At 39.7% G+C, this 26,980-nt stretch overlaps 4 protein-coding genes across 5 annotated transcripts; 2 read left to right on the forward strand and 2 right to left on the reverse strand.

Annotated features, from left to right (window-relative positions):
* Positions 1-163: 163 nt before the first annotated feature.
* On the forward strand, positions 164-3,457 carry LOC126916253 (1-acyl-sn-glycerol-3-phosphate acyltransferase alpha). Its single transcript, XM_050721833.1, has 5 exons — positions 164-641; positions 1,459-1,774; positions 1,861-2,026; positions 2,106-2,274; positions 2,366-3,457. Exons 1-4 carry the CDS (start codon positions 457-459, stop codon positions 2,252-2,254), a joined length of 816 nt encoding a protein of 271 aa, XP_050577790.1. The 5' UTR covers positions 164-456; the 3' UTR covers positions 2,255-2,274; positions 2,366-3,457.
* Positions 3,458-4,346: 889 nt separating this feature from the next.
* Positions 4,347-5,818, reverse strand: LOC126916254 (calcyclin-binding protein). 2 transcript variants are annotated; one of them, XM_050721835.1, is made up of 3 exons: positions 5,704-5,818; positions 5,416-5,626; positions 4,347-5,115 (listed from the first exon to the last, which is right to left on the reverse strand). In XM_050721835.1, the coding sequence occupies exons 2-3, from the start codon at positions 5,434-5,436 to the stop codon at positions 4,450-4,452; spliced, it is 687 nt and encodes a 228-aa protein (XP_050577792.1). In that variant the 5' UTR covers positions 5,437-5,626; positions 5,704-5,818; the 3' UTR covers positions 4,347-4,449. The 2 variants fall into 2 exon arrangements, with proteins under 2 accessions (XP_050577792.1, XP_050577791.1); XM_050721834.1 differs by having other exon boundaries at positions 5,416-5,813.
* A 208-nt stretch (positions 5,819-6,026) lies between these two features.
* On the forward strand, positions 6,027-7,164 carry LOC126916257 (uncharacterized). Its single transcript, XM_050721838.1, has 2 exons — positions 6,027-6,390; positions 6,537-7,164. The coding sequence occupies exons 1-2, from the start codon at positions 6,267-6,269 to the stop codon at positions 6,968-6,970; spliced, it is 558 nt and encodes a 185-aa protein (XP_050577795.1). The 5' UTR covers positions 6,027-6,266; the 3' UTR covers positions 6,971-7,164.
* A 70-nt stretch (positions 7,165-7,234) lies between these two features.
* On the reverse strand, positions 7,235-9,372 carry LOC126916249 (target of rapamycin complex 2 subunit MAPKAP1). The gene is made up of 7 exons (XM_050721826.1): positions 9,186-9,372; positions 8,980-9,120; positions 8,565-8,833; positions 8,320-8,489; positions 7,937-8,230; positions 7,634-7,875; positions 7,235-7,548 (listed from the first exon to the last, which is right to left on the reverse strand). Exons 1-7 carry the CDS (start codon positions 9,256-9,258, stop codon positions 7,346-7,348), a joined length of 1,392 nt encoding a protein of 463 aa, XP_050577783.1. The 5' UTR covers positions 9,259-9,372; the 3' UTR covers positions 7,235-7,345.
* Positions 9,373-26,980: the final 17,608 nt, after the last annotated feature.

A 26,980-nucleotide genomic window follows, 5' to 3' on the forward strand; every position in this document is an offset into this window, starting at 1 on the left:
TTAGAATTTCAATAAATACGCAATTATTTAACATCTGAGAAATAAACTCTGATATAAGCTTTAAATATTGAGAACAAAGTTTACACTCTGTACATAGTTGCGAGCAGCGAGGCACCTGTGTTTGATCTCATCAAAAAATCGACAATCGTTAGCCCGCGGTTCGCCCTTAGTCAATTTCGGCAGTAGGCAGCAAACCTCGTGCTCCTGGCCACTCGTAGGTCTACCTTGTATTTTCGTAATCTGTAGATAGTACATAGCTAAAAGAGTAGCTTTGTTAAAAAATAAGCTATGTGTTTGTGATTAATGTATAAAAGGCGAGGTTTTCTCATAATATCCTACAGTAGTTGAAAATCTTTAGAACTACGTAAGATAGTGCAGAAAAGTGTAATACTAATTTCGCTGGTGTAGTATAAAGAAAATATTAGGTATAGTATTCGCCCTTTCTCGCCATAAAAGATGGCACCTTCGTGTTTCGAGGTGATCCTAGTCGGTCTCTTTCTTCTGATACCTGTATTATATGAAGTGAGCAGGACCTTTCGTTATTATCTGAAGTTTTTTCTCTATTATGGAATTGCAATGCTGAATTCATTAATCCTCCTCCCGATTGTGGTCTTTCGACCGAAGAACGTGAAAAACTATTTGTTAGTAATTACACCAATTTTGAAAATATGAACGTTGTCTATCTTGTTATATTTCTATGTTCCGTTCTCTTATTTTTCTATTTAATTATGTTTTATTGCTTATATTTTCATTCTGATTAATTTTGTTCAAACTAATAGGACAAATTTATTGAACGATGGTGATATAGCATACGGATAACAATCCCGATACAGCGATGACGTTTTTTTAAATAACTTGGAATTCTCACCCCAGAAATGCCACACAAATGCGTAAATTTAGATTGGAAAATAATGTGAATTGTAAAATTAATTTTTTTAAGTAATATATAATAATATCGTTTGTAAACGTAAAATAAAATTTTTATTTTTGTTAAATTTGCAAAAATATGTGTAAAGTTTATTTATTGAAATGTATTCTTTAATAAAATAACATGTAAACATTTTAATTAACATTTATTGAAGTTTTAGTTTTATTATAATCACTCATTTATTCTGTACATAATTTTTATTATATTTGTATTTGATTCTTTAACATATATTTATATAATATTATATAGCGATGAACAATGTAACGAAAAAAGATAATTAGAATGATTTATAAAAATGATATATATATATATATATATATACATAAACACACACATACACATGTATATATATATATATATATATATATATATATATATACATATACAAATATATATGCTACATTTTTACACATTAAAAACTAATCCACCATTTGTCAATAATTTTGTTACTAACATAATAAACCTTGCATTAATTATACAAATTATTAATATTTTATTAATTCAAAAAAATATATGAAATATAATTTTAGATTAGGATCGGCTGTGTTTTCTATTTGTGCTCACCTTATCGGACTACGTTGGGAATTAAGGGGGACAGAACATTTAGAAAAAGAAAGGGCATGTATAATAGTATCAAATCATCAAAGTTCTTTAGATGTACTGGGAATGTACCAAGTATGGCCAATAATGCAAAAGTGCACAGTTATAGCAAAAAAACAGATTTTTTATGCATGGCCATTTGGTTTAGTTGCTTGGCTTTGTGGATTGATATTTATAGATAAAATGCAGTCAGATAAAGCCCGTTCAATTTTGAACAGTGCCGCAGTCTATCTCAAGGAAGACAAGGTAATTCGATTTATATAATATAGAAATTTCTGCAAAAGGTAATATTCAATTTCCTAGATATTTATTTTTCCATGCTTTTCATGTAGATTAAGTTATGGATATTTCCTGAGGGCACTAGGCGTAACACTGGACAAATTCATTCATTTAAAAAAGGTGCCTTTCATGTTGCAATCAATGCTCAGTTACCTATATTACCAGTTGTATTTTCTTCTTATTATTTTCTATCTTCTAAAGAAAAAAGATTCGATGCCGGTAAGACTTTTTTATGTATAAATATTTATATTTATTTGAATACAAAACATTATGCGATAATCTAATTGATTATATGAAGGTCGAGTTATTATAACAACATTACCACCAATATCTACAGAAGGATTAACTTCAGCTGATGTTGAAGATTTAATAGAAAAGACACGAAATGCAATGATGGAAGTTTTTCATGCCACTAGTCATGAAGTGCAATCAAATATTTCTTCCTAGAGTACAGTAATTATTTCATGGTAAATTAATAGAGTTCTTATTATTCATATCTTGATTACGATTTAGTCTTAACTTGTAAACCAAAGACTTGTTTTTGATATTTTTATCAAGGATTTCATCAAGAATTTATTACTCATAGCAAATGTGCGCTACAGTTAAACAGGGGACAGATAATATTAATTATTAATTTCAATTCATATTTTACTTCCCTGTTTTAAATTTCTTTACAAACCCTAGATTTTAATTCTAATCGTATATATATATATTTCATTTATACATTTATATTTACAATAATTTTATATTATTAACTGTTTTATTTTTGATGAATCACCTAACCATTTATATAATGGTCTTTGATATAATAAATAAATGTAAATCGTAATGCATTCTTAAACAAGATTTTATACATGTATAAAACAGGCGTTAATTTCTTTTACTTGAAAAAAATAACAGAACAGTTTCTATAGAGGTGGAAATGTTTGGGTGGAAAATATAATTTTAATTTTGTAAATGATCCGGATAGTTCAACTAGATAGAGAAGTTATTTACAAAATAAAAAAAAACTAAATTAAAATTTTACGTGCGTTTTATAAAATTATATGAAATATATTTTATTCATAAAATTTTATAAAAATTTTTAAGTATCTATTTCATATTTTCATCCATTCATGTGCAATGCTGCAAGTGATTCAATGTGCGTGTATGTGTATATGAATAAGTAAAATTATTTATTTATACTTCTATATCCTTTTTAAATAAAATTTTGTAAAACACTGTTTTGTTCATTATAAAAACAGATGATAGTCATGAAAGCACGCAATATCACATATATGACACTGGACAAGCGTTTCATGTTAGTATGGTAAAAATATTCATGCTATGTGATATTATTTTTGTTTGTAATTAAATATACTCATGAATGTTAGTTAACACTGATAAAGAAATTCGAACTATTAATGTTAGCTGTATAACTTTCTCTTAAAATTACTATGTATTCCTATAATTTATAAGTAATTAAATCTAATGTTCCAATATTACATAACATGAATTTTTTAGCATTAGTTATATTGAATTCTTGTAATTTTAGATTGGAAATATTACATAATAATCTTGTTTATAAGCTTGTGACCTTTTATTGTTAGAAATATAAATGTATAAAAGATAACAAGAATATTATTTCAAAATATAAATAAATAAAGGGCTCATGTGGTATTTTATTTGTTGACAGTACTATAATTTACATGTTAAAAAAACATTAATATTTACGAATTTTATTTTAGAAAAAAATTATACACATACGTGCTATGTACAAATCAACATGTTACATATAACTTATGTATTTCATATAATATATGTGAATGTATTAAGTGTATTTCACTTAATGTATATACTTTTTTTTTACGTGGGGAAATCCTCATGAACACCCCGCTGCAGTTCTGGGGGAAACGGCGGGGTAGGGTCGGCCTCTTACCGACTAAAACCCCACGGTGGCCTACCTAACGTTTAATAGGAGTGCCCCGGGACCACATCTTTTAACGCCACCTCCTGGACACTTAATGTATATACTAATCACTCATTATCCTTATAAATCTTTATTCCTACAGTATTATTGAGTATAGTTTGAAAAATGCAACATTAACATAGTTGGATTTTAAAATTCTTTTCAGGCGTACAGTTATGTTTGCGAAAAACATCAATTACAACATTTATAGAAAATAGAAACTTCTAAATGCATCACTACATAAATTTATCATCATTACTGTAAAAGGAATTAGTGAAACCATTTACAACATTTTTTTTATAATCCTTTTTTATTGAATTAATAATATACACAAGTAAATTGGCTTACGATGTGTAAATAAGGAATAAAAATATTTCGGAAATGTATAGTATATACTATTACCATTGTTGTAAGACAACAAAATACATTAATTCTTAATAATCCATATAATCAAACTTTTTATTTGATTTGAAATACGTTACTTTAAAAATTTATGAAATATTTATGCATTCATACAATAGCCTTAAAGATTTTTTTTAAAACCAATGAATATCTGAACTCACAGTACATAACAATGAAAAAACATACAAATTCTTATAGCACTTTTATATTTTAATGTTTTACATAATATAAGTTAATTTTATACATTAATAACCTAAAAAAATAATAAACCTAAGTATTTATAGACATGAAATTAAGAATAGTCTGACAATCCGACTGCTTTTTTCTCTTGAGTTTCTGTCCATGCTTTGGCTATTGTCTTTTTTATTTCGTCATCTCCTTCTTGATACATCTTCTTCATTAAATTCATCAAACTAGTACCGGGGTCACTATCTTCACTTATATCCGGAGCTGAAGATGTCTTTGATTCCTTGATCCTTTTTTCTACACTTGTTACATGTGACCAATGTTTCGCAACCTTTTTGATAAGGGATACTATCACCATATCAGCCTTGGTTCTAACACTACTCTTATCTGTATCAATATCTTCGCATAAATTATTAATAGTTAAACTATAATTTTTATTGTTCAATCCAAGAATATGGAGATCAAAAGATTTCTCAGTAAAGTTACAAGTCACAGCTTCTTTAGCCAACTGATGCACATCTTTCAATGTGACGTATAATTTTACTGTCGTATTTGTTTGATCCCAACCATAGTTATTAAGTTTAACTTCATAACACTTTTGAGAAGAGTTAGACACTGCAACAGCAGGCTTTGTCTGAGATATTTGATTTTCTTCTATCAATCTTGCTAACTCTGTTTGCAATTTCCTAATTTCAAGACTGAGAACATCTTTGCTTTTTTGACGATTAGCTTTTTGAAGTAAACTGTTAAATTCTTCAATGTCCAATTTTAACTGTAAAACAAAATACAGTTGTTCCATGTATTGATTATGTTCAATAAAATTTCCTTTGAACAATTCTATTTAGAACAATCACTATTAGTTTCGTAAAAAATTCACATGATTAACTTCTACTGTAATTTCGATGTACATACATACATACGTACGGATAGCACGCTCTAATATTTTACTACACTGGAATTGTATTTCTCTATAGTCACATATACGATAATTGTTTTGTTGTACAAAATGCGCTATATTTTTCTTATCATTGATAATATAAAAAGTAATTTAAAAAATTAAAAAATTGCTTACCTCGTCAGCCTTTGTCGACATTTCTTCCTTCAAAATTAGCAACAAATAGAATTTCTAAACGTTTAATGGTAAGAGAAAAGAAAGTCAACACTCACTCGATTATTCTATCGATAATGACGTTAAAATCGTATAATTCAATGTTTCTTGACTGTAACACCTCGTTCGTTACAAATTTGTCTCGACCGTTGAGAATCGACGAATCGACTGCAAACTACACACTGTACACTCAGTAGAAATTTCTAGAGAGTTCAAAACTTCTCTATAATATGTAGGCAAATTTCTTTTTACCTTGAATAATATTACAGATACTTTTTAAAGAAAGACACATGTTTTTAAGGCAGATCGTTAAACTTTTTTAGAACTTTTTAGTAAAACTGAAAATATTTTTACTAATAAAACATTGATTTAATGTTAAGTAAAATTTATAATTAGTATAATATATAATATATCTAATATTCAGAATTTTTGAAGAAGTATAGGATATTTGTTTCTATTTGTTTCTATTTGTTTTTTAACATATAAGCACAAATTAAATCGATTTAGTTTACCAATAGATGAATAATAATCGATTAATATTCTTCATCTGACCTTTAACCTAAAATCTGTATTTGACATATTATAATTCTTGCATTATGAAGGGTATATTTTTAAATTTCACGAAGAGATCATATGAAAATATTTTGATAGAATTTTGCAATAATAGAATAAGAAATTATAAGTTTATGCTATTTCTTATACGATTTACTAAATGTATCTTTAATACTGCATTGTGATTGGTTCATTTGAAATTCAACTGAATCTTTGTCGGGCTGCAAACTATTTTTTTATAGGAATTACATTTAATTGATAAAATGGATCATTTTCATTCAGTGGATGCATCGCATTCAGAGAAGAACTCAGAATGTACGAAAACTGTTCATAAACGGCGATCTTCTGTTTTTCAAAGTCGTACAATTACATTTAACGAATATGAAGGTTAGTTAATTTATTCTATTTCTTTGTACGAAACTTTACAATATTTAAAAAATGTTAATAACATATCATTTCAGTAAGATTTCACACAATAATAAATTATCGGGAAAATTAATTTTTAATCGACATTTAATATTTTACAATTGAAGGTACACGGTGTGTAGAAGATGGAAAAACTGTTGATGCTGAAGATGCGATAAAATGCGTATCTAAAATATCGCCAGAAAAACCTATAGATTTAGAAGAATATATAATTAATTTAAGAAATGAAAGAAAAGAATGGATAGAGACATTAAAGCAAAGGAAAGTACAACGAAGAAATCTTGCAAAGCAAAAATTATATTCAGAGAATCGAGGACAACTTTTAGATTTGAATGTTTTAGCAGAATATGAGAAAGCCTTTGTTACAGCCCGGCCAAATTATCAACATATTTACAGAAATTATAAAAAGCTGTCAGATATAGTTGCAAAGACATCAGTATTGTATAATCTAACTTACAAATTAAATCAAAGATTTGTTCGGCAAATGGAAAGAAGATTGTGTAAAGTTAATGATAAAGTTATTGAGATATTAGGCTCATGACATTAGAAATACCATTACATATTGTAAATAATTTTTAACACAAGATTAATTATTGACATAATGCAAATGTATAATTTTTTTACCTCAGTAGATATTAAAATAAATATAACAATACATAAAATAAATAAATAAATAAATGTATATATATATATATTCACATTCTAAACAAGAATAAATAACTGGACAAATAAGAATATCGTTTACTACTTAAATACCCAAAGTATAAAAATTTTATCTTGGTACGAGAGATTTATGGTGCAACCATTAAAATGACAATAGGATTGTATGTGTATTGAAGTAAACATTTGTTTTATCACATTGACGTAATTAATGTTTTAAATAATTTAAAATAGAATATAGGAACCAATAGAGCTGTCATCTATGCAAATGAAAACTTTTCCGTCTCGCCGCTTTTCTTTCTTTTTGAGATAGATATTCTTTTCTTGATATGCTATTGTGTAATTCCAATATATGATTTATTTTTCTGACAATTTCTTCAGCTGTCATCGAATCGGCTTCAAATTCATGGTTTTTAAACGATGCTGATTGATGCAGAGAATGCAACTGTCCAGAGGGTACTGTGAAAAGATGATATTTCTTAGCATTATGTCCGTTTCTTGGGCAATTTGTTTATGTTACATAAGATGTTTAAACTAGATCAACCTAAAATATTTTCGGAAGTAGACGAGTGTGGTGTATAAACTAATGTAAAAATTGTTTTCGTTCCCTTTGTTTCTGTCACTTCACACCAGGCAATATTGTCTATTTGATAACTAACAGCTCTTTGCCTATTCCAAAAGCGTCCTGCACCTTTCCCTGTTATTATTGGATTGATTTCAATTTTTTCACCTGATATTCCCAGATATATTTCAGTCTTTGTCCTGACTTTATTAATTATGTATACCCTATATAAAATGTTACGTATTACTTGCAAGTTATTTTATGATTCTAATAAATAAAAAATACCTGTACGACTGATACAACGGAGCTTCCATAGCAGTCGTATGTCCTTCCATTTTTGCTAAATCTTCGGCAACTTCTTCTTCTTCGTTTTGACCTTCTAGAAAATCTTCCTCGTTCGTTAATTCAACCCAATTGAACATGTTGTGTCGCGCCCTATCGCTGGGTTTCATTTCGGCAAGACCTAACGTTGTGAATTCAAATTTAGATATCGTTTCCCTAGGATCCAAGCACGGTAAATCCCAGTCAACTTCTCCATCATCTTCAGTAAAATACAAGCCATATCTTGTGATATCATCCCTGAAAACATCAAAGAATCAGGGTAGTTTGTATCGGTTAAATATAAACTGAACAACACAAACTACTACAGAATTCTTTAGAGTAATTACTTTAAAGGGTGATCTGGGTGTTCATTTGCATATTTATAGCAAATTAATCCAATGAATTCTAGCACTTTTGCCGTAGCAAGTACAAGTATATGAATGGGATACGTTCTTTGGTTTTTAGGTAACATACACATAAATATCCTATACTTTCTTATAGGAATATCTACTTGTGCCTACAATAAAATTTATATAAGTGGTATCGTCAAGCAGTAATTTCATTAAAATTTGCAAAATTTATTAATACATACGCTGCCGTCGAACTTGGCGTATTCTATAAATGGATTTTGTGGTACATTTGGGCACTTTTCAAGTTGTTCAGACAAGAGAGAATATCTTTTGGTTTGGCCAGTCTTTTTACGAAAATCCTTCCTTTGAAATAATTCCGTTTGTTGAGTAACAGGTATAACAGAATCATTTCTCCACTTTACACTGACTTTAGCAGCCTTTTCCCTTTCAAGATCCATTTTCTCTAATCTTTGCGCGGTATTAGTGCGTTCTCTGTGACTGTATTCCATATCTATATCAATATTAAAATCACAGATCTAAAGTATATATATTTATGTCAAACAAATTTCAGATATTTTTGCTTTCTGGTTATAAAATCAAGTAACGTCATCTTTTATAGAAAAAATACTTTTTATTTCTTCTCTTTTTTAAATTTACCCATTTGTACGTCATAGGATTCTGCGAGAGCATCTAGATCTTCATCGTCGCTTTCTTCCATGCCAGGATAACATTGTAACATTCCATTAGATCTTAGTTGTTTAGGTATATCTTCTCCAAGCATCACCATTTCACATTGACCTTTGAGAAACATCACAGAAGGAAGTTTAAGTTCATTTTTAACCTAAATAGAATCTGCTATGTACCTGTGTTGTCGGTTGATAAAAAACTATCTCTAATATGCGATAGAAGCCAATGTTCGTTATCGTAGAACGCCATTTGTTTATCTTAGATATTTCTGAAGCATGAAAAGATTATTTCGAAAATTTCGTTTTATCGTTGCCCAAATGATTCCTTCTTCCATTACTTAGTATGTGTAAACAGCCTGTTTAAGCAATCGCCGACAGGTGGCAGCACATTTTTTTATAAATAAGGATAAGAGTATAAAGATTGTCACGAAAATATTTGAAAATAACTTTGAATGGAATAGATACCGCAAGAAAATATTAGCTACCGCGTGGTCCATCCAGTTAAATTCGTAAATGTCGTACAAACTTAACTGCCAAAGATACGGTATTCTTGAAAAATGTTACATATTATCTTATTCACCCTACTTTTTTCTTTCTACTATATTATTTTCATTTACATTTCGCGACAAGTAGGCACATCGGAGAAAGAGAAAAAAGCGGTAGGAAATAGAAGAAGAGCAAAGCTGCAACACTCTTAATTTCGAACACGAAACCAGAATAGAACGTTTAGCCCGAGGATAGAGAAGGAAATATTCGGAATATCAGATGGAAGAAAGGGTACGATTAGAAAAGGTATAAAGGGAAGTGTGCCAAAGAAAAAAATGACAAAAAGGAAGAGGCAAGCAGACGAACCCGCGAATTAAACGACCCGCTGGTGACATTTCATCTACGAAATGTTCGATTACTCGAAAATTTTGAAAAGCTGGACAAGAAATGGATGTAGTCGATAACGCCATAAGTGTTTCTAAGATCACGAAACGTTTCCAACGATCATCGTCTGTATCGTCGATCGAATATTATATTATCTACGAAGAAACGATCCACGCATATTCCATTGGTAGCTTTTCGGTTGTCTCTTCCTTCGTTCGATATAACAAATTTGTAAATTAATCCACATCTAAAAAAGACATTCTTTTTCAATAGATGACTACGTAGAGTAGCATAAACGCATCGAACGTTGAACTATATATATGGTGGAAGCGTCAACGGTCGTTTCTAGCCATCGACTACGTACGTAAGTAAATACGTATGTTTGAGTGGCGCGGTTTTAGGAGTAGCGGTACGTATGCGGTAGAAGTCCTAAAGTAATGCGAAGAACTGTTGTCCTCGTCGTGGCGATTCTCGCCTGTATCCTCCGCATCGCGAGCGTAGAAACTGCAGTGTGTACGTAATAACCATGTCGCAGTACAAAGCCGACAATTAACCGTACTGGCAGCGAGCGTCATTTGTCATCCTCTACGTTACTGCCACGGAAAATATCACCGAGATTTTCCAGTAAAATATTACTCGAGGATTAACGCGATAACTCTCTGAGGGATGGTGGTCGGTCGCGTTAAATACTAGAAATACGATTCCGGATGCCAGACGCCGCTAATTATTGGCCGAAAAAGTGCGTTATATTCATAAAGAAAAGGAATCGATTATTTGTTACGTACTTGCTACGAGAGTTGCGTAATTGAAATTACGCGACAAAGCGTGGTAGTTGACGCGGATAAAATGCAGATAAAATAAGATTTGAAATTTTAAGCACGATCGATAATCGCCGAAGCGGTCCGATGAAACCAAAGTATCAAACTGGAATCGGTAATGTCGCTTTTCGTTCTCAACGCGAATGTTTCTTCGTTGAATGTTTCTCTATCTTGTATTCCGTATTCTGTATCGCTGTATACACATTCGCTCGTAATAACGACGATTTTGAGGCTAACCAACGAAAGACCCGTTTACGGGAAAGCGTTTCTCGTTGATCGCGATCAGGGATGAAACGCGAACAAGCATCGTTCCTTTTAATCGCTATCGTATCTCGAGAAAAACGGGGAGGGAGAATTGCCTCGAAGTAACAGGGAAAATTGTCCGAACGCAACGAGAATGGAAACGATAGATAAGATGATTTGATCGATACAAGATTTCGGAATTTCTTTTCTTAAACCGGAAAACTATAGTAGATTCGGTCTCTTTCCGCGCGAGTAATATTAAAGTGGCGGAAAAGCTACGAAATGCGACATTGCCGCGAATACTTGAACATGTTTCATGGAAGAAAACGAACCGATGCAAAAGGAGGAGTTATGCGTACCTAGTCGTCTGATGACGCGCGCGGAAGAAAACTATGTATATGTATATAGATGCGACGCGTACGAACGTCGCAATCTTGATATTACGATTTTCGAGTGTCATGTCGTACGAGTATCGCGCGATGCTTTTACAAATATCCATGTAACTCTTGGATATCGATATATACGTTCTATTCTATTAGACGAATATAGTATAAAAGACAGTCTAGACGAAAAATCGTCGTTGGCGTTGAAATTAAGACCAAAGCTTTTCGATAAAACAACGACGATCATCTTTTAATTCGAAAAGTTTCAAGACAGTTCTGTTCGTGATGCGCGTGGAAGAAAACGCGGCGAATGCAAATACGCGTTACGACGAATGGCAAAATGTATCGGAGAATAACGAAAAATGAAAAATGATTATCGTATAAGGCACGATTGCTGGGAGGAAGAAGCGAGAAGATGCAACGGAGATAAATTATATAGGATATACGTACATTCTGGCATATAAGTACAACGAAAAAAAAAAAAAAAGAGAAACGAGAAGAGCAATAGGAAGGAAAGGAAGGAGGGGAAAAGCTGGAAAAAGCCAGAGGCTGCAAAACGGTTGAATAGGAAACAATATGCAACGCTACCAACTTAGCAGGAGAAACCAGCCAGCTACGAGCACCACCCCGTTTACCACGCCTCGGGGCTATTTGCAATTGTTCTTTCTCTTTCTCTATCCTTCCCGGTCCGTCTCCGTCTACCTTTCGCCACCTGATCTTCTTCTTCGTTTCGGAGAGAGAATCATTCCCTGTTTCCCCTCTTTTTACTTGTACCTTCTCCTACAGATCTCTGTTTATCAATCCTTCTTGCTCTCTGTAAGTCTCATCTTCTTTCCTCGTGTCTGGCGTGCTCTCTTCGTCGTCGCGTTCCGCGCTTCTACGTCCTGCTCTTTCTGTCTTCACCGTTTGTTCCTGTTCCTGTCCCTCTGGCTCGCTCCATAATAACGGCACTCCCATTCAAAGTACAATAGCTGGTCATAAATTATCCTCGAAAACGGTAGCGTTAGATCCTACTGGATTCACCCTTTATACAAACCGGGCGCACGCTCGCTTAATTGAGCATCCTCGATAGCGCGATACGATTTCGTATATCCCTGCTAAATTTTCAACGTGCACTTGGGAAATTACCGAAACGCGAGCAACGGCCGAGCGCGGTACGACGGTAGGCCTGCCGATTTTCCAAAGTAAATTTCTTTTTCCGCGCTCGCACTCGTTTCTACTCGTTGATATTCTTCTCTATCGTTAGCCCAGACTCGGCTGTGCACTGCAGTGTTTCGTCGTTTTACGAAAAAAGCGGCGGAGAGTAAAAGAAAAGGAAACGAGAATTTGTACGAATCGAGGATAGTTTAACCGAATAGAACCTTAGGGAAGAGAGATAAGGACAAGCTTGGACCGATTTCGAAGGATCAACAGCCGGTGATACATAGGAGATTAAAGCTCGCATCGAATTTCTAGCTAATTACAAACACCGATTCTAATTGCTTCGACCATAGTTCGATGATACGAGTAAAACCGATAAGTCGCAGCGAACGAGACATCGATTTTCTCGTTTCCGATCTGACGGTACAAACGTTACGTGAAATTAACGCAACGGTGCGTCGCGTCGTTCGATGTTAAAGCATCGGCAGCGTGCCTATTCCGTTCGAACCGTTAAGCGGCGATTTTTCCGATCGCTCCGGCAAAATGTGTCGAGCGAGGCTTTTCGGAGTACCGCTCCTTTAAAACGGATTTCAATCGGTTTTTGATTCGTTCGAATAGAAACGACGCTCCAGGTGTATATCATTTTTCAATCAATTTCATAGCGGTTCTTCTTTACCGCGACCAATGTTCGTCCTTGCTTTTATTTAATTTTATTTCTCATTTTAATCAGTTTTCGAAACAAAAAGACGCTATCGTTCTTTTTACCCTCGTCTAACGACATCATTGCTTTTATTACGAACTCTGCTCGGAACGGCGTCGCGATCCCGTTATCGTTTATCGGCGCTGTCTCGTGGCAAATCCCGTTTTTCAATCCGGTTTTCAATGTTTCAGTGCCAACGAACGCATTTCGTTGATCTATTATTCCGCGTTGAAACGACAAGCCACCAGTCGCGGCCGGACGAAAGAAACGTAAACGAAATTCGTGTTTGCGCGGAAACTTTCCGATCGAATACCAGTTAAATTCTTACGAAGGAATCGTCCGAACAGACCGTTTTCTGCTCTTCTTCTTCTACGAATCACTCGCTCTCCAACCGGCCCGTTCTATCTCGAATCTTGCGCTCTTTATCCTTAAAAAATCCTCGTCGATGAGAATCGACTTTAATCGTTAGTACCCCGGTGTTTGTTACCGAAAACCGGAGATCTCCAATGTCGAAACACACCAGACGAAGGACGATAGTAAAAGGAGAGAGCAGAGAAGTCGAACGACCGTGATCGATAGAAAAGGAAAAACAGAAGAAAAACAGAGAAAAGGAAGAAAGTCCGTCTTCGAACGACGTGTAAGCGATCTTCTTTCCTGTCACGATCGTCTCTGACAGGCAATTTAATGTTCCAAGAGTAACCTCAATCTTGTTTAATATTTTGTCACATTGAACCAGACACCATACTGTTTGGCGAGATTGCAAGCGACGCTCTTCTCTCGAATATCAACTACTTACGATAGGGCGAAAGATCGTTGGTGCGAGAAAGAGGAAAGTTAAGGCAGATACGAACCATCTCCTTAAAAAGTTTATCCACCAACGGCAAATCTCCGGTAAGTTTACCGAGGAACTTTCAACCGAGCGCTCCTCCACCGGCCGGCTAGCGTTTCCTGGAAAGTGTTTTCGGGTAGACAGCCAAATCGCTCGCAATCAGAGTCCCCTACTGTTTTCGATTACTCCTTATTATCTCTCACCTTCTTGGCTTCTGGCCGGCCGATCTCGAGGCCGAGAAGCTGCCTTTTGTTCGCATGCTTCATAACGCTAATTCGCTCCGTGTACTATCGTAAATTTCAGCACGACCAAGAAACTGGGGACGCGGACTATCGCCGAGATCTCGTTAACCGTTTCTTCGAGCTCACGGTTCTTTCCTTTCAGAAAAAAAGCATAATTCCACGTTTCTCGCTCGCAAAGCCGGTCACGTTTAAGTCGTACGTCAAACGAAATACCCTTTGATCCTCTCGTTAACTCGGTAGATGAGTTTGCCCGATCCTGCAAAGGATAACAAAAAGGAAAGTGCCTAGAAGAGGAAGCTTTTACATGCGCCCGTCGTACTTCATTGCTAAGCTAATAGAAGTTTTATAACGATCTCGATATCGTCGTTAAGATCGCGCGGAAGCCACTCGAAAATATGCCAGGTTCGAGAGCATCGTGGCGTCGGAATTAAACATTGTAAGAACTTTGAAAATCTTTCGAACGAGGTCCCATTCGTCGATCGCTTTCGCGTGCGCGCTTGCAAAACAACAAGCTAGTTTTTCTTCTCGAATCTTCTTCTCCTCTTCTAAGCCTATTCTCGTTCCTTCGAACGTTCGAACTCCGGCCAATCTTCTCAACCGATTTTCTTTTTCTCTATTTTCTTTCTTTCTCTATTACGGAACGAGCCATCATCGTTCCATCACGTTGCAACGTTATGACGCAGCCTCTTCCTAAACTCCGTCTTTTCCTCGTGTTTCTTGTCGAGTCTCTGTTTCCCGAGACACCGAAGAAGCACTTTAAATAGGTTATTTTGCACTTTTCAAAAAATCTGGACGGAAGAAGAAGACGAAGGAGAAGACGGAGAAGGAGAAGGAGGCGAATAAAAACGATAAAGCGAAGCAAAGCAAAAGAGATCGATTTCTGTGATTTATTCGTTCGTTTCTCTAGTAAGCGTATGCCAAGCAGGAGCTTAGGATTCACCGGTTACCGGTTAATAAATTGGGGCCGACTGTCACGAAGGATAGGTGCAGGAGAAATCAAGAGGATAAGCGAGCCACGACTTAATTCGCTGCTAACACGCCGTTAAATCTTAACGACTCGAAGCAAGAGCCAAGATTTTGTCCCTCCTAAACTCTGCGACGCAGTCTGTGTCTGAGAGTACCGCTTTACCGCTTCTCATACTCCCTGCCTCGCATTTTCCTATCCCGCATTTGCCTCTGCCCCCTTCAAATTCACCTAATCTCGTCAGCCTCCGAAACAGTTACCGCGTTACCCTTCCATTACTCTTGCTTGCCATCGTTCTCGTTTCGCTTCGCTTTTCCTCGTAAGTGGATTAGAAATCAAACACTTGGACACGATCGTTCTTTACGTGTTTTCATCCTACCAAGGCGAAAATTTATCATATACGTTCATATCGTACTTTCCTATTCACTCGTTGCTATTTTTCGAAAGCTCGTTAAAGTTAAGTTAAAGTACAAAACGAATAAAAGAAGATAAAATAAGAAAAGAAAAAAAATTAAGTATCGTTGCAGAGACGCGTTTCGAGTTAATCTGTTGTAGCGTCGATTTTCCGGTAATCGGGTAAATCGAACTCGTCTTTTGACGGCTGATTCCGGCCGTCGTAACCCGACCAATCGATAAAACTCGTTTCTTTACGAAAAATACTATTTTTTAGATTATGCTGGGATAAAGATAAAAAATTCTTGTAGGATTTGCAGAGTATCGAGAGGAAAATTCGTCCGAGTATGTAAATGACACGTAAAAGACATTATACTCTACTTACGATCGAGATCTTCGACCTTTCGATCGATGTCCTTTGTCTCGTGCTTACGTTCGATAGCCCGCAACGCAGTTACGCGAATCGTTTCGTCTCGATCGACGGTGGATGCAAAGAACTGTATGGAAAGAGATTGCCCAGGGGGAATTAACGAAGGGACTGGACCGTTGAAAAACACGAAAGCGCCTTTAACTCATGCTGCCTGTGTTCCTTTCACCGATCCAACGCCATTACACGAGAAATTGGAAATCAAGTATTCGATTCTGCCGGTAAGCAAATTTCTATCGCGGAACAAAGTGTTCCTGCTTGTTGTTCGCGACGACGCGGCGCGAGAAAAAAGAGCTGCCTCGCTTAGGGGAAACGTTCGATCGTCGTATTCAATGGAGGCGTGCGATTAAAATGCGCATAACGAATCCGTGTTAATTACGCGTTATGTGAAAAATACCGGGCCATTATTATTGGCCACTTTTTACGTATTTTTATCTCCGCAAGAGATAATTTTCATTTACGTTTGTCACGAAACAACTATTATATATGATCGTTGAATCAATTTATCGCGTAACGCGTGTTTCGAGACGCTACTTTTCATCAAGTAACGTCTTTTTATGCTCACCGACGATTTTCAACGTATCTTTAGAGCGAATACGAAAAATATAGTTTGCACGGAATTTCTCAAATCGTCGGCCGAGTCGAGCGGTTCGGACGATTTATTTCATAGCGGCAAAGGAGAAAGAAACAAAGAAACCGATGAAAAGGAATAGAACGAGCCTCGAAAGCAGATGCGTTACGCGCTTTTCTTTCTTTGCTGCTGTCAACCTTGCCCCCGCTCTCTTTTGTTTGTCCGCTTTCACACGTTTTCATTCCTGCTGCTTTCTCCAAGTTTCATTCCCCTATCGCTCCGCTTTTAAAATAATGGCTCGCGGTATCTCCTTCAACCGAGCTAATAAAATATAAAGGATTTCTTTGTACGTTTTAGCGCGCAAAAGATTTTTGACCTCCGCTAGAAGAGACAATCGCGTTCCTTTCCATCTTTTCGCGTTGCTCAGCCCTCTACCGTCGCTGTTTGCATATCCCTTCTTCTCGTACGTTATTCTTTTGATTCGCGGACATGCCAGCAGCAACGCGCAGCATTTTAAACATTCACAGAGCAACTTGACACCGGGAATATTATCTTCGTCCAACGGTTCGTTACTTTCGTCGCCTTTTCTCTTGTATTCGTATTTCTCTGGCGAACGATGCTTCTTCAACGATCATCCCACCGCTGTTTCTATTCGCGCGTTCCATAATAATAATAATCTTTGTCGTCACATACGTTTTAATTGGGATATATCGTAGATTTCGATCGTACTTCGAAGCGAGGGATAAAACGTGTAGGGATTTATATCATTACCGAATTGTCATTACGGGTCAGGTGTACGAGCGCGTCATAGAGCAGAGAATACGAAAGAGGAAAAAGGAATAAATCGAGGGTAAATGGCGAGCGAAGATTTATTTGGGCGCGTACGCCGAGCCGAAAAGAGGCGGTCCGTACGGAAATAACGAATGGGATAATAATTGAAATTAGGAGGCGGCGGGCAGGCTAATACACCGACAAGTCCGACGAGCTGGCAATTAAATCCTGACGTATCGCTATCGTGGTCTCCGCCTTAAGCCAATTTTCCAATGATGGAATGCGATTCTTCCGTCCGCGCGTCGCTTTGTTGACCCTGCCTACCCGCTAAATTGCCATCAGCAATCACGTGACTCTAGAATCGTACATCTTGCTTTTCGTTGGCGATTCTAGGCAGTGCGACGACAGGCGGACGAAGAAATTCGTGGCCGCAAAGTTTGAAAGATATCGCGAAAAGTTGTTTCGAACGGGTTAACAACGTTGGAAAATATCGAGCGAGTTCGCGCTTTCAATTAGCCGCTGTTTCGTAAGTACAGCTATCGAGTCTAATTTCACCTGGTCCCGGAGAAACGCTTGTAAAGCGTATCGTTATCTTCGAAATTTCGGTTATGCATCGCGGCAGCCAGCAAGTTTGAAAAAGCTATTATCCTTGACGGTGTTTAACGACGCCGATACCGAGCTCAGCGTCGAGCCGATCGGCTACGCGGGTTTAAACGTTAAATATGTGGCCGATAAAACGCAACGCGTTCGATAACACCGGCTGCACGGCGCGGCGTGTCGTAGCCTCGATTAACCAACGCGATCCGTGTCGCGAAAAGAAATTTCGCGCAAATAGAATACGAGCGGTGGTATTAACGCGGTGGACTGGAGGCGAGGATGTTCGCGTTAGAAAATTACAAATCGTTGGTGGCGAGAAGGCGTTTAAACGTTTTTCGGAATGATAAATGCGTCCGTACGACAACGAACCGTCCCAGAGGTTTTCCAGGGTGCAATCGCTTTAGGTGATTCAGGCTTGTCTAGGAGGTATAAAGAGCGAGTTTGCGCCCATGGGGAGATCCACGATGTCCTGACAAACGACCATGGTATTCAGATGTCGATCTCTGTCGAGATTCTCGTCCGGACCGCGTTTTCTCCGTTTCACTTTCGTCGCAGTAAAACTTTTAATCGCGGCGCACTTACGCTGCCAGCAATGTCACCGTTAAACTCTCCGTCGCTTCTTTGTTTTCCCTTTTCGTCAGTTTTTCCAGGTCAGCGACGCTTCGTTAATTACGGCTTCTCCACACGATCGTTATCCCGCTTCGGTTTTAACTACCCGACCGAATTCTTCGTATCGAAACATTCACGCTCTCGCGCCTCGTGTTTTCGATAATCCCTCGTTTTTCTTCTTTTTTATTCTCACCTGTATTCTCCCCTACACCGCCGTGTGACCAACGTTACGTTCTGAAATTTGTCTCGCCTCTATCGAAAATCGAAGGCTAACCTCGCCTTCTATACCCGATCCCCTTCTACAGATTTCCGCGACTTAACTCAATACCCGTGTGTATGGTCCACGGAGAATTCGCACGTCGATATCTAGATTTGCCTTATTGCCTCTACCCTTTTGCCGCTTGATACGCTACTATCGTCCCGTGCTTCTCTCGTTCTGGCCGAGAAGCTCGATCCCATGTACCGTATCTTATTCCATTTTCCTCCTTCGACAAAATATTCCATTGAAAAGCAACTTTTTCAACGGTCGACGATTCCCAACTCGATTCCCACTCGCAGAACGGACTGTCTCGATTTTATCAAACGGATATATTGTTCGTTTCAATTCTGAAATTTCACCCGCGCGATTCTCTTTCTATCCATTCCCGTTCAAACGATTCATACGTACAGGAAACTTCTATGTATTCGCGTTTTTCCCGTCGAGCTTTCGAGGGTAGAACGTACCAAAGGACCACTCGGCGTATTAATTTAACAGTGCGTTTATCGGTGTTACTAGCGCGTGTTGCCTGCACCGTACCGGGACCGTTGCCTCGAACTCTCTCTCTCTCTCTCGACTCGACTGATCGCTTGCAACTACCCAACTCCTCGCAAATCGCCTCGTGACTAACAACCGACCGAGGTACCGAAGGCGTATCGAAGTTTCTCGACCCTTTCGGCCTGTCGGCATTTACGCTTTATAGCAACACCGTATGTATTTCGTCGGCGTTTCCGCGACACCGCGATAAGGACCAAAGAAGCTGTTGGAAAGAGAATCGTCGTGTCAGGGCTGAGAAACGCGTCGCGTTCGTCGTTAGTTGTAGTTTCAGCAAGAAGACGGTTCCTTAGAATTATCGCGGATCCCGGGACGTAACAACGGCCTCGTGCCGCTACACACAGCGAGCGACTAATCATCGGACTAATTCGTTTCTTCGAATGCCCTGTCTCGTTCTCCAAGAATTTCCTTTTATTCGCCGTGTTTCATTCTGATTTTCCACGTTTGATATCCGGACGAAATATTCTTTTATCTTTTATTCTCCTTTCCTTTTCACCTCGCTCCGCCCCTCTCTACGAGCCAGTTTAAGTTTCTTATCTAGTACGGATAAATGGTACCGTTCGTTTATTTGTCACCTCGTGTTCTCCGTTTGTTTCTTTGCTACATGGCGTTCGAGTTTGTCGGGATGGAAAATTTCGTCCGTTAATTAACAATCTCGTTATCTTCGCGGACGATTGCACAGACCGAAGCACTCGACATTAATTTGGCGTAACGCGCCGCTTCTACGGAGAACCATTTTCCTCCTGTTTGATTTCTACTACTTACCGCCGCGATTGCCCCTCTTCCAGGGGCCGATGAAAAATAATTGTAGCCGCTGAGCGAACCGGAAGGAACGATAACGACACCGGCTAACGACTTGGCAAAGTGTCGCTGCTAACGTAAATTCCTCGCGAGAATGAAAATTAACCCCGCTTTGTCATTCGTTTCTTTCGTGCAAGTACATTCGTCCCCCCGTCGATTTGTTTTTTTTTTCCTTCCTTCCTAACGATTCGTGTATAAACTCGAACGAAAATGCGTATCGACGAGATTTCACGGAAAATATTTGCGTCTTTTGTTATCGATGCCATTAAAGCTCGTTTAAATTCTACGAGCTAATTGCTTTTCTTAATTTTCTTTGGTTCCAGCGACGGGTCTTTTAATCTTATTAACTGTCATCGATTTCCCGTCAAGCTCCTGCAGGAATTTCGAATAAACGTTCACGGAACGGAAGACGGGTGAAAAGGACGCGCGGCCGGCGGAAACATTTCGAACGTATTGCCGCTCATTCCGCGTTTGAACGAGCAAGTCGCCCATCCGTAAACGGATCGAACGTAAATTCAGATCAGCGACGTTGCAACGGAACCGTGCAAAATCCTTCGCGTACAAGACACGGCTTCCCTTTCGTCCCTTCCTAAGATACTAGAACGTATTTTCGCGAAATTTAGCCAAGTTCGCCTTTAGAACAACTTTCAAACGTTACCTCTATTTTCTTCTCGTTCTTTTAATCGCGACGACACGCTGCGTCGTTTCGACAACGCCTACCACGCTTTTCCGACGCTCGAATCGTCCCCGCCTTCCTCGTTCCTCGTCTCCTCGAACACGTAACCGTTTAAACTTGCCGCTGTCCGGAGCAAGAAAAACGCGTCTCATCGCGCGATCGCTGAAAGTTAAATTCGTAAAGTTAGCGTGTCCTTTCGCTGATAAAAGCGACATTGGCAGTTTTACGGATTTTTAAACGATTATCCGACAATTTGGACGGACACACCTGTGCTTAATGACATCCGACTCGATGGAATTTCGTGGCTCGAGCTGGCTCGAGCTGGCGCGCTACGAGCAGGCAGAACTTTGACTCTGGCATGGTACGTAAATATTCGTCAGCAACAGGTCTCTATAATACGAATCGAAAGAACGAGGGCGAAAGCACGGCAAAGCGGTTTCCGCGTGTGCGATATCCGAGTAAGTTGAACCGGAGAAATCAAAAGGTGTCTCGTTATTTTCGCGCGGTAATTGGACGAACAGCGAAATCAGCCGACCGTGTTCAGACGCACATTCGCGCGGTAAAAGCATTCCTTTTACGCGATTTCTATGCCATGTGTTTCAATCTCCTCGCGTTTAAGGGCCACGTTGGAATTTATAATTTCCGAGTTATATCTGTCGGCGATTTCTCGTTCGCGTTCGCCTGTGGCGCGTCGTAACGCGAAATATAAAAATTTCCCTTGATAGATAAACATCGACGAAACAGAAGGGTGAACGTGACCGAGCATAAAACGAGATCGCGGGAGGGTCGTGGCATCGGAATCAAACGATCGGAGGGTGTAAATTACTTTTTCATCGTTTATCGGTGATAAAGAAGGAGCGAGCGGTTGAGAACGTACCGCGTCTCCGGGTTGTTAACCGACGCACACTCCTTACCACTGTCACTTTCTGACCGAACGACCGACTTTCCGTCTTTGTCGGATCTTCTTCCTTCCGATCGGCCAATCTGCTTCGATCTTTAAGGCTGTTCTTCCGTCGGAGCCCGTCGAGGTCGGTCCGCAGCACGAAAGCGCAGTGGAACGACCGCGAATCGTGCATGCGCGACTACCGACAGCGCACGCGCCACCCTCCTGTCTTATATCTATAAGGGCAGCTACCCTCGACGAGGCCAGTCAGTTCTTGCCCGTTTTCGCTCGGGTTACGATCGATCGTTCGCTTTGCCACCTTGTTTCCGTGTTTCCTTTCGTTCCACACGATTTCCGCAAGATCAAAGCGGCTACCGTGCCACCAAATCGCCTCCACACCGAACCAAAACGAACGATTTTTGTGATCGATTTTCTGTGAAGTGCCATCGGCTGTGTTGCGCGCCATTCGTCCTTTCTACCATCGAGAGGTAAAAGTGTCGCTACGAGAGGCGGTACGATTCAGAGTTCCAGGACGATCTACGAGAACGAACGATCCCGTTGATACACAAACGATTCCTTGGACACGCGACAACGTATCTCGCCTCCGCAACGTCTCGTGACCTACTCCTCGACTAGCTTTGCGGGCATCAGCCTCTTGGGAGTTTCGCTACCGATTACGGAACGTGCCCCTCCACGCTCTCTCAAGATCATCCCGTCACTTTGTCCACGGGACGTGAATCGCAATACCAAAGGTAAGTCGCTAAGACGCTTACCTCTGATCCCGATCGATGTTTCGTATTTCTTTTTCTTTCTCCTTTTGGTTTTTCTCCTTTTTTTATTTATTACTCGGCTGAACTCGCGTATATCTCAACGACCACGAAGAAGATCGCCGCCGGTGTTTTAAACACAACTTTCAAATAAATAGCAAATAGTAGACGCGTATTTAAAAATAGATCGATCCGTTCTATCGATCTTGTTCCACTTGAATCGCAGCGTGTAAAATTAGGGACGCGATCAAAGACCCGCCGATTTAAAGACAAAATATCGAGCTTCGCGATGCAACGCAACGAGCAAGTGTCGAAATGCGCATTTTATGCGACACGACATAAAACGCAAACGTTTGAGTCGGAGACGCACGATTGACCGCCGCGCTCCAAATCAAAAGACGTTTCGTGCGTGCTTTACTCGCGATCATCTAGTCTTCACACGCTTATATTCCCTATTTGTACACGTCTACTCTTCGTCTACATAATGGGAAAACAACGTCGAGTCGTAGATTAATGTTTCTCCGGTCGACTAAATTAAAGCGGATTCGAGGCTCGATTCATCCTAACGGATGTGTAGTTTGCGCGAAGCATGACGAACGGCCGGATGGAGAATCTCACGAGTAGAATGGGTCAGGAGAATCTCTGTCGTTGAAAATTAATTCAAGTTCGATTAGACGGCGAGCTGTGATCCAACGGGCAACCCTTTTGCCTGTTAAGCGCCTATTAAGAACCTGCGATTTATTTCACCGATCGTTGAAAATCCAACGGATCGATGGAACGGAGCCTCTTCCTCCAGCGTGCAAAAATGTTTGGATCCAGCAGGAAATTACGATCGGTATAATTTTGATTGTACGCGTGTGTTAGAGGCAGAGGAGGATGGATAAAGATAGGATAAAGGAGAAAGAATGGGAGAAAGAATCGGAGAAAAGGGAAAATCTTGACGGAGAAAGCCTCTCTCACGGTGTTGCGGTTCGTTGGCGCGGCTTGATCGAAAGGGTATTTCCTCGGCATACAAGGGAAAAGTTCTTCCGGCAAGATAAACTGCTCTTCCCCCTCGGTGTTCTTCGCTGGAAACTTGGTCGGGCGCGGAAACTTTCGTGAAAGATTCACAAAAGATTTTTTTCCTCCGGATGTTGAAATATAATTCAGAGAAGGGCGGCTAAAGTTTCTACGGAGGAAATTTTAAGCCGTACATGTACACGGCCGACACACAGCGGCAATTTTCAAGGCATTGTCCGGAAAATTAATTATTGCTCGACAGCTTCCAAAGTAACGAAAACCAAAGTCGGCCAGAATTAGCTGCCGCTAGGTGTTCCGCGCGAATGGAATATCAAATGTAACCGCGCGCGTGCTCGCCGCTAGCAACACGGACACGATTAGCGCAACGAAATTTGTTAGCTGTAAAGTTTGGAAACAAGCATCGAACAACGATATTTTTCTCCCAGAATAATATCGTCGTTCGCGTACGTTTTCGCGTTTCGCCGTATTCGACGAGTATTCGCCCGACGTCGAACGACCCTCGAAGAGACAACGCTAGCGGCGCGAACGAAATAATTTTATAGAAAGGCAAAGACCGTTTTTTCGACGACGAAACGTTCTCGCGCGATTCACCGTTGCGGCTGGAACATCGGGTGGTCGGGACTCGGTCGAACAACGAATGCATCGGTTTCGTTCTATCGATACGTCGATAATTAAAAATCCGACTGCCGAACTCAACGGAGAATAATTAGTCGGCGCGAAACGTTACCGCGTCTGTCGCGCGAGCGAACCTTTTGTAATCCCAGCCCCTTCCGGAAAGTAGGTCGAACTTTCGCGAGCTTTCTCTCTTTCTCTTTGTCCGGCTCTTTCTCCCTCGCGTTGCATCGTTGTGCTGTCGGTGGATCGATCCTGGAATTATTAGGTAATTACCGTGGTGCGCTGGGAATAATTTCAGAATCGATTAGGGAAGAGGAAGAGGTGGGAAAGGGGGTGGCAACGTTAGGATCGCTAGTGCGAACTTTCTCGGCTGAAATTAAATGCCGACTCGTTTTGCGTCGAATCGCCTAACCTCGATTCCATCTGGCTTCCGTTCAGCAGCCTGTTCTTAAGTCGCTACCGCGAACTCTCCACACGCGTAATTGGACGTTATCGACGACAGTTCTAGTCGCAAAAATTACAAACTTCCGAGCAGATTTAAAATACCGATCGACTATAATCGTCGGTCCACCGTTAGTTCTCGTAAGATATTCCTTTGCCTTTATCCTTAGAAAAATTCATTACGCTTTCTTCGTGGTTACGAATCGATCGATTGCGGGATCAGAGCGACGATGTTTTTACGAGTTGAAATACGCGATTCAGCTGGCGCTCTCAAAATCTTTGCTCGCGCCACGATGATTTTCAGTCCGTCGAATCGTAGGCGATTGCCAAAGCCGTCGGCGAAAGATACGCGGATAGCCGGTAGAGTTTCGAGGGCCCGTTTCAAGAATTTAAGATAGAAGGGAAATTACGAAGGAAGCGAATACGGAATGAAATTTTGCAGGAACTCGACGCTCCGGCCGTTACTACGAGGATGAACCTGTACGAGACGCGTTTGCAGCCGTACTTTTCTTAACGTCTCCATCGTGAATCGTGTCACCGAGGGAGGGTACCATCCGGCGAGGTCAAAGCTCGAAGCGCGGATCGACGAACAGGGTGGAGGCGCGATAAACATAAAGAAAATGGGGGTGCCGGATGTAGAGCAGGCTAAGAGACGACTCCAGGATATTCTTAGGAAAGCGCAGAAACTCGAGATCCCTCCGCAAGAAGTGATCTCGACGCGGACCGCCCAGAAGCTTCTTGCCAGAACGAGGAACGTCCTGGCATGGACGATCTGGATCACCGTTTTTGTCCTGCTGCTCAGCGGCGTGGTCTATGCCCGTTGGCCGACGAGACAAGAAGTCGAGACCATTAGGACTGTCCTTAGGCGAACGGTGAGTCACGCAAATTATTTTCACCCTTTCGATTACAGAGGCTTCTTTGCATTAGGAACTACGATACGTTCCATAATGACTGCCGTATAAATTTTATACATTTTACGTCCTGGTGGCCGCAGTTAATCGATATATATATATATAGTACACCGTAACGTTCAACTCTTAAAAAATATCATATCGTATTTGCACACTGTTTTACGACGATGTTATCCGAGCGAGTGTTTGGCGTTTGGCCGAACATTTCGTAGAATATATCTTATTTTAACGGTTTTAAAAAATTGACAAGTTAGTAACGTCGGTATGTAGAAGGTCCTTGTTAGCGTGGAATTTTGGAGAATCGATAATCGTTATTTCGACAAAGTCTGGTTAAACGGAGCAATTATAAAATGCGCGTATTCGTGACAATTTGGAGTTTCGGTGGAGCCGAGTTTTTCCGATACGAAAGTAGCTTGTCGGAATGTTGCGTGTATCGAGGACAAACGTAGGCGCATTGGAAACGAGAGATGAAATTGCATCGGAAAATGAATCGAATTGCTAAGCAATTGGCCCAAGTGAACTCGACGAGGTACGGCGACTCGCATCTAAAATAAAACGCTCGCCTCGACGAACGTAATCGTTGATATGTTCAGAAATAATAAAAAGCATCTCTCTGCCAATCGAACGAGTATCGCGAACGATGATCGCGCATAGATCGATCGATCGGTTTTTATCCCCGAATACCGGTTCGACGAGCATGGTTACTCGATAACGCTATTGTTTCTTGCTTTCTATTTGCGAATCGGAAATTTCCATACCGTCAACTTGGCTCGCGAGCCAAACGGTAATCGCTTTCGATCTTGTCTAATAACCTACAACCGTGTTACGCTTTACGCGCGTTAGTTGCTTATCGCGGTCACCCGTTAATTCGGTTAACTATGTCTTTGACGATCGTTGCATCGTATCGATCGATCCAAAGAAAGCGTTATAAATATTTTTCAATAGCCGCGTTAGCCAGATAGATCGGTCGTATCATCGGCCTCATCATAAGCCTGATGGCTCTGTTTGCGATTTCGCTGGCAAATATACGAGCGAACGCGACGAATAAGCAAAGGCCGTGTTATTAAGCGAACTTCAAAGTTCACAGGTTGTACCAGCTTCGAAATTAAAACGGAGCGAGTCCAGGGACTAATAAGCGCGCTTGGCGTCCGTCCAAAAACACGGAACAGCGGAGCTCGCTTTTTTCGCGACACCTTATACGCGGATTATTTCGTCAAGTTGATTGTCCCGTGGCGCGGTGGATTTGTTATTCCGTGACGGAATACTCTGCCTAATAGCGTAACGTCGAATAATCCTTGCGCACCGTGGCTCGTCGGTCAACATCATCGACAGACAACGCTGTCGATGCAGTTGCCACCGAAACGCGTTTCTCCTGTTCTATCTGCTTGACATTCCACCTCCTGGTCCCGACCTCCTCTCGGACTCTTCGATTTCTCCCTCAACTTCTCTCGCGCGAATTCGCGTTAAAAAGTTGGAAAGTTCTTTGTTTT

Source organism: Bombus affinis, chromosome 5, assembly GCF_024516045.1.
Source record: "Bombus affinis isolate iyBomAffi1 chromosome 5, iyBomAffi1.2, whole genome shotgun sequence".
NCBI lineage: Eukaryota > Metazoa > Arthropoda > Insecta > Hymenoptera > Apidae > Bombus > Bombus affinis.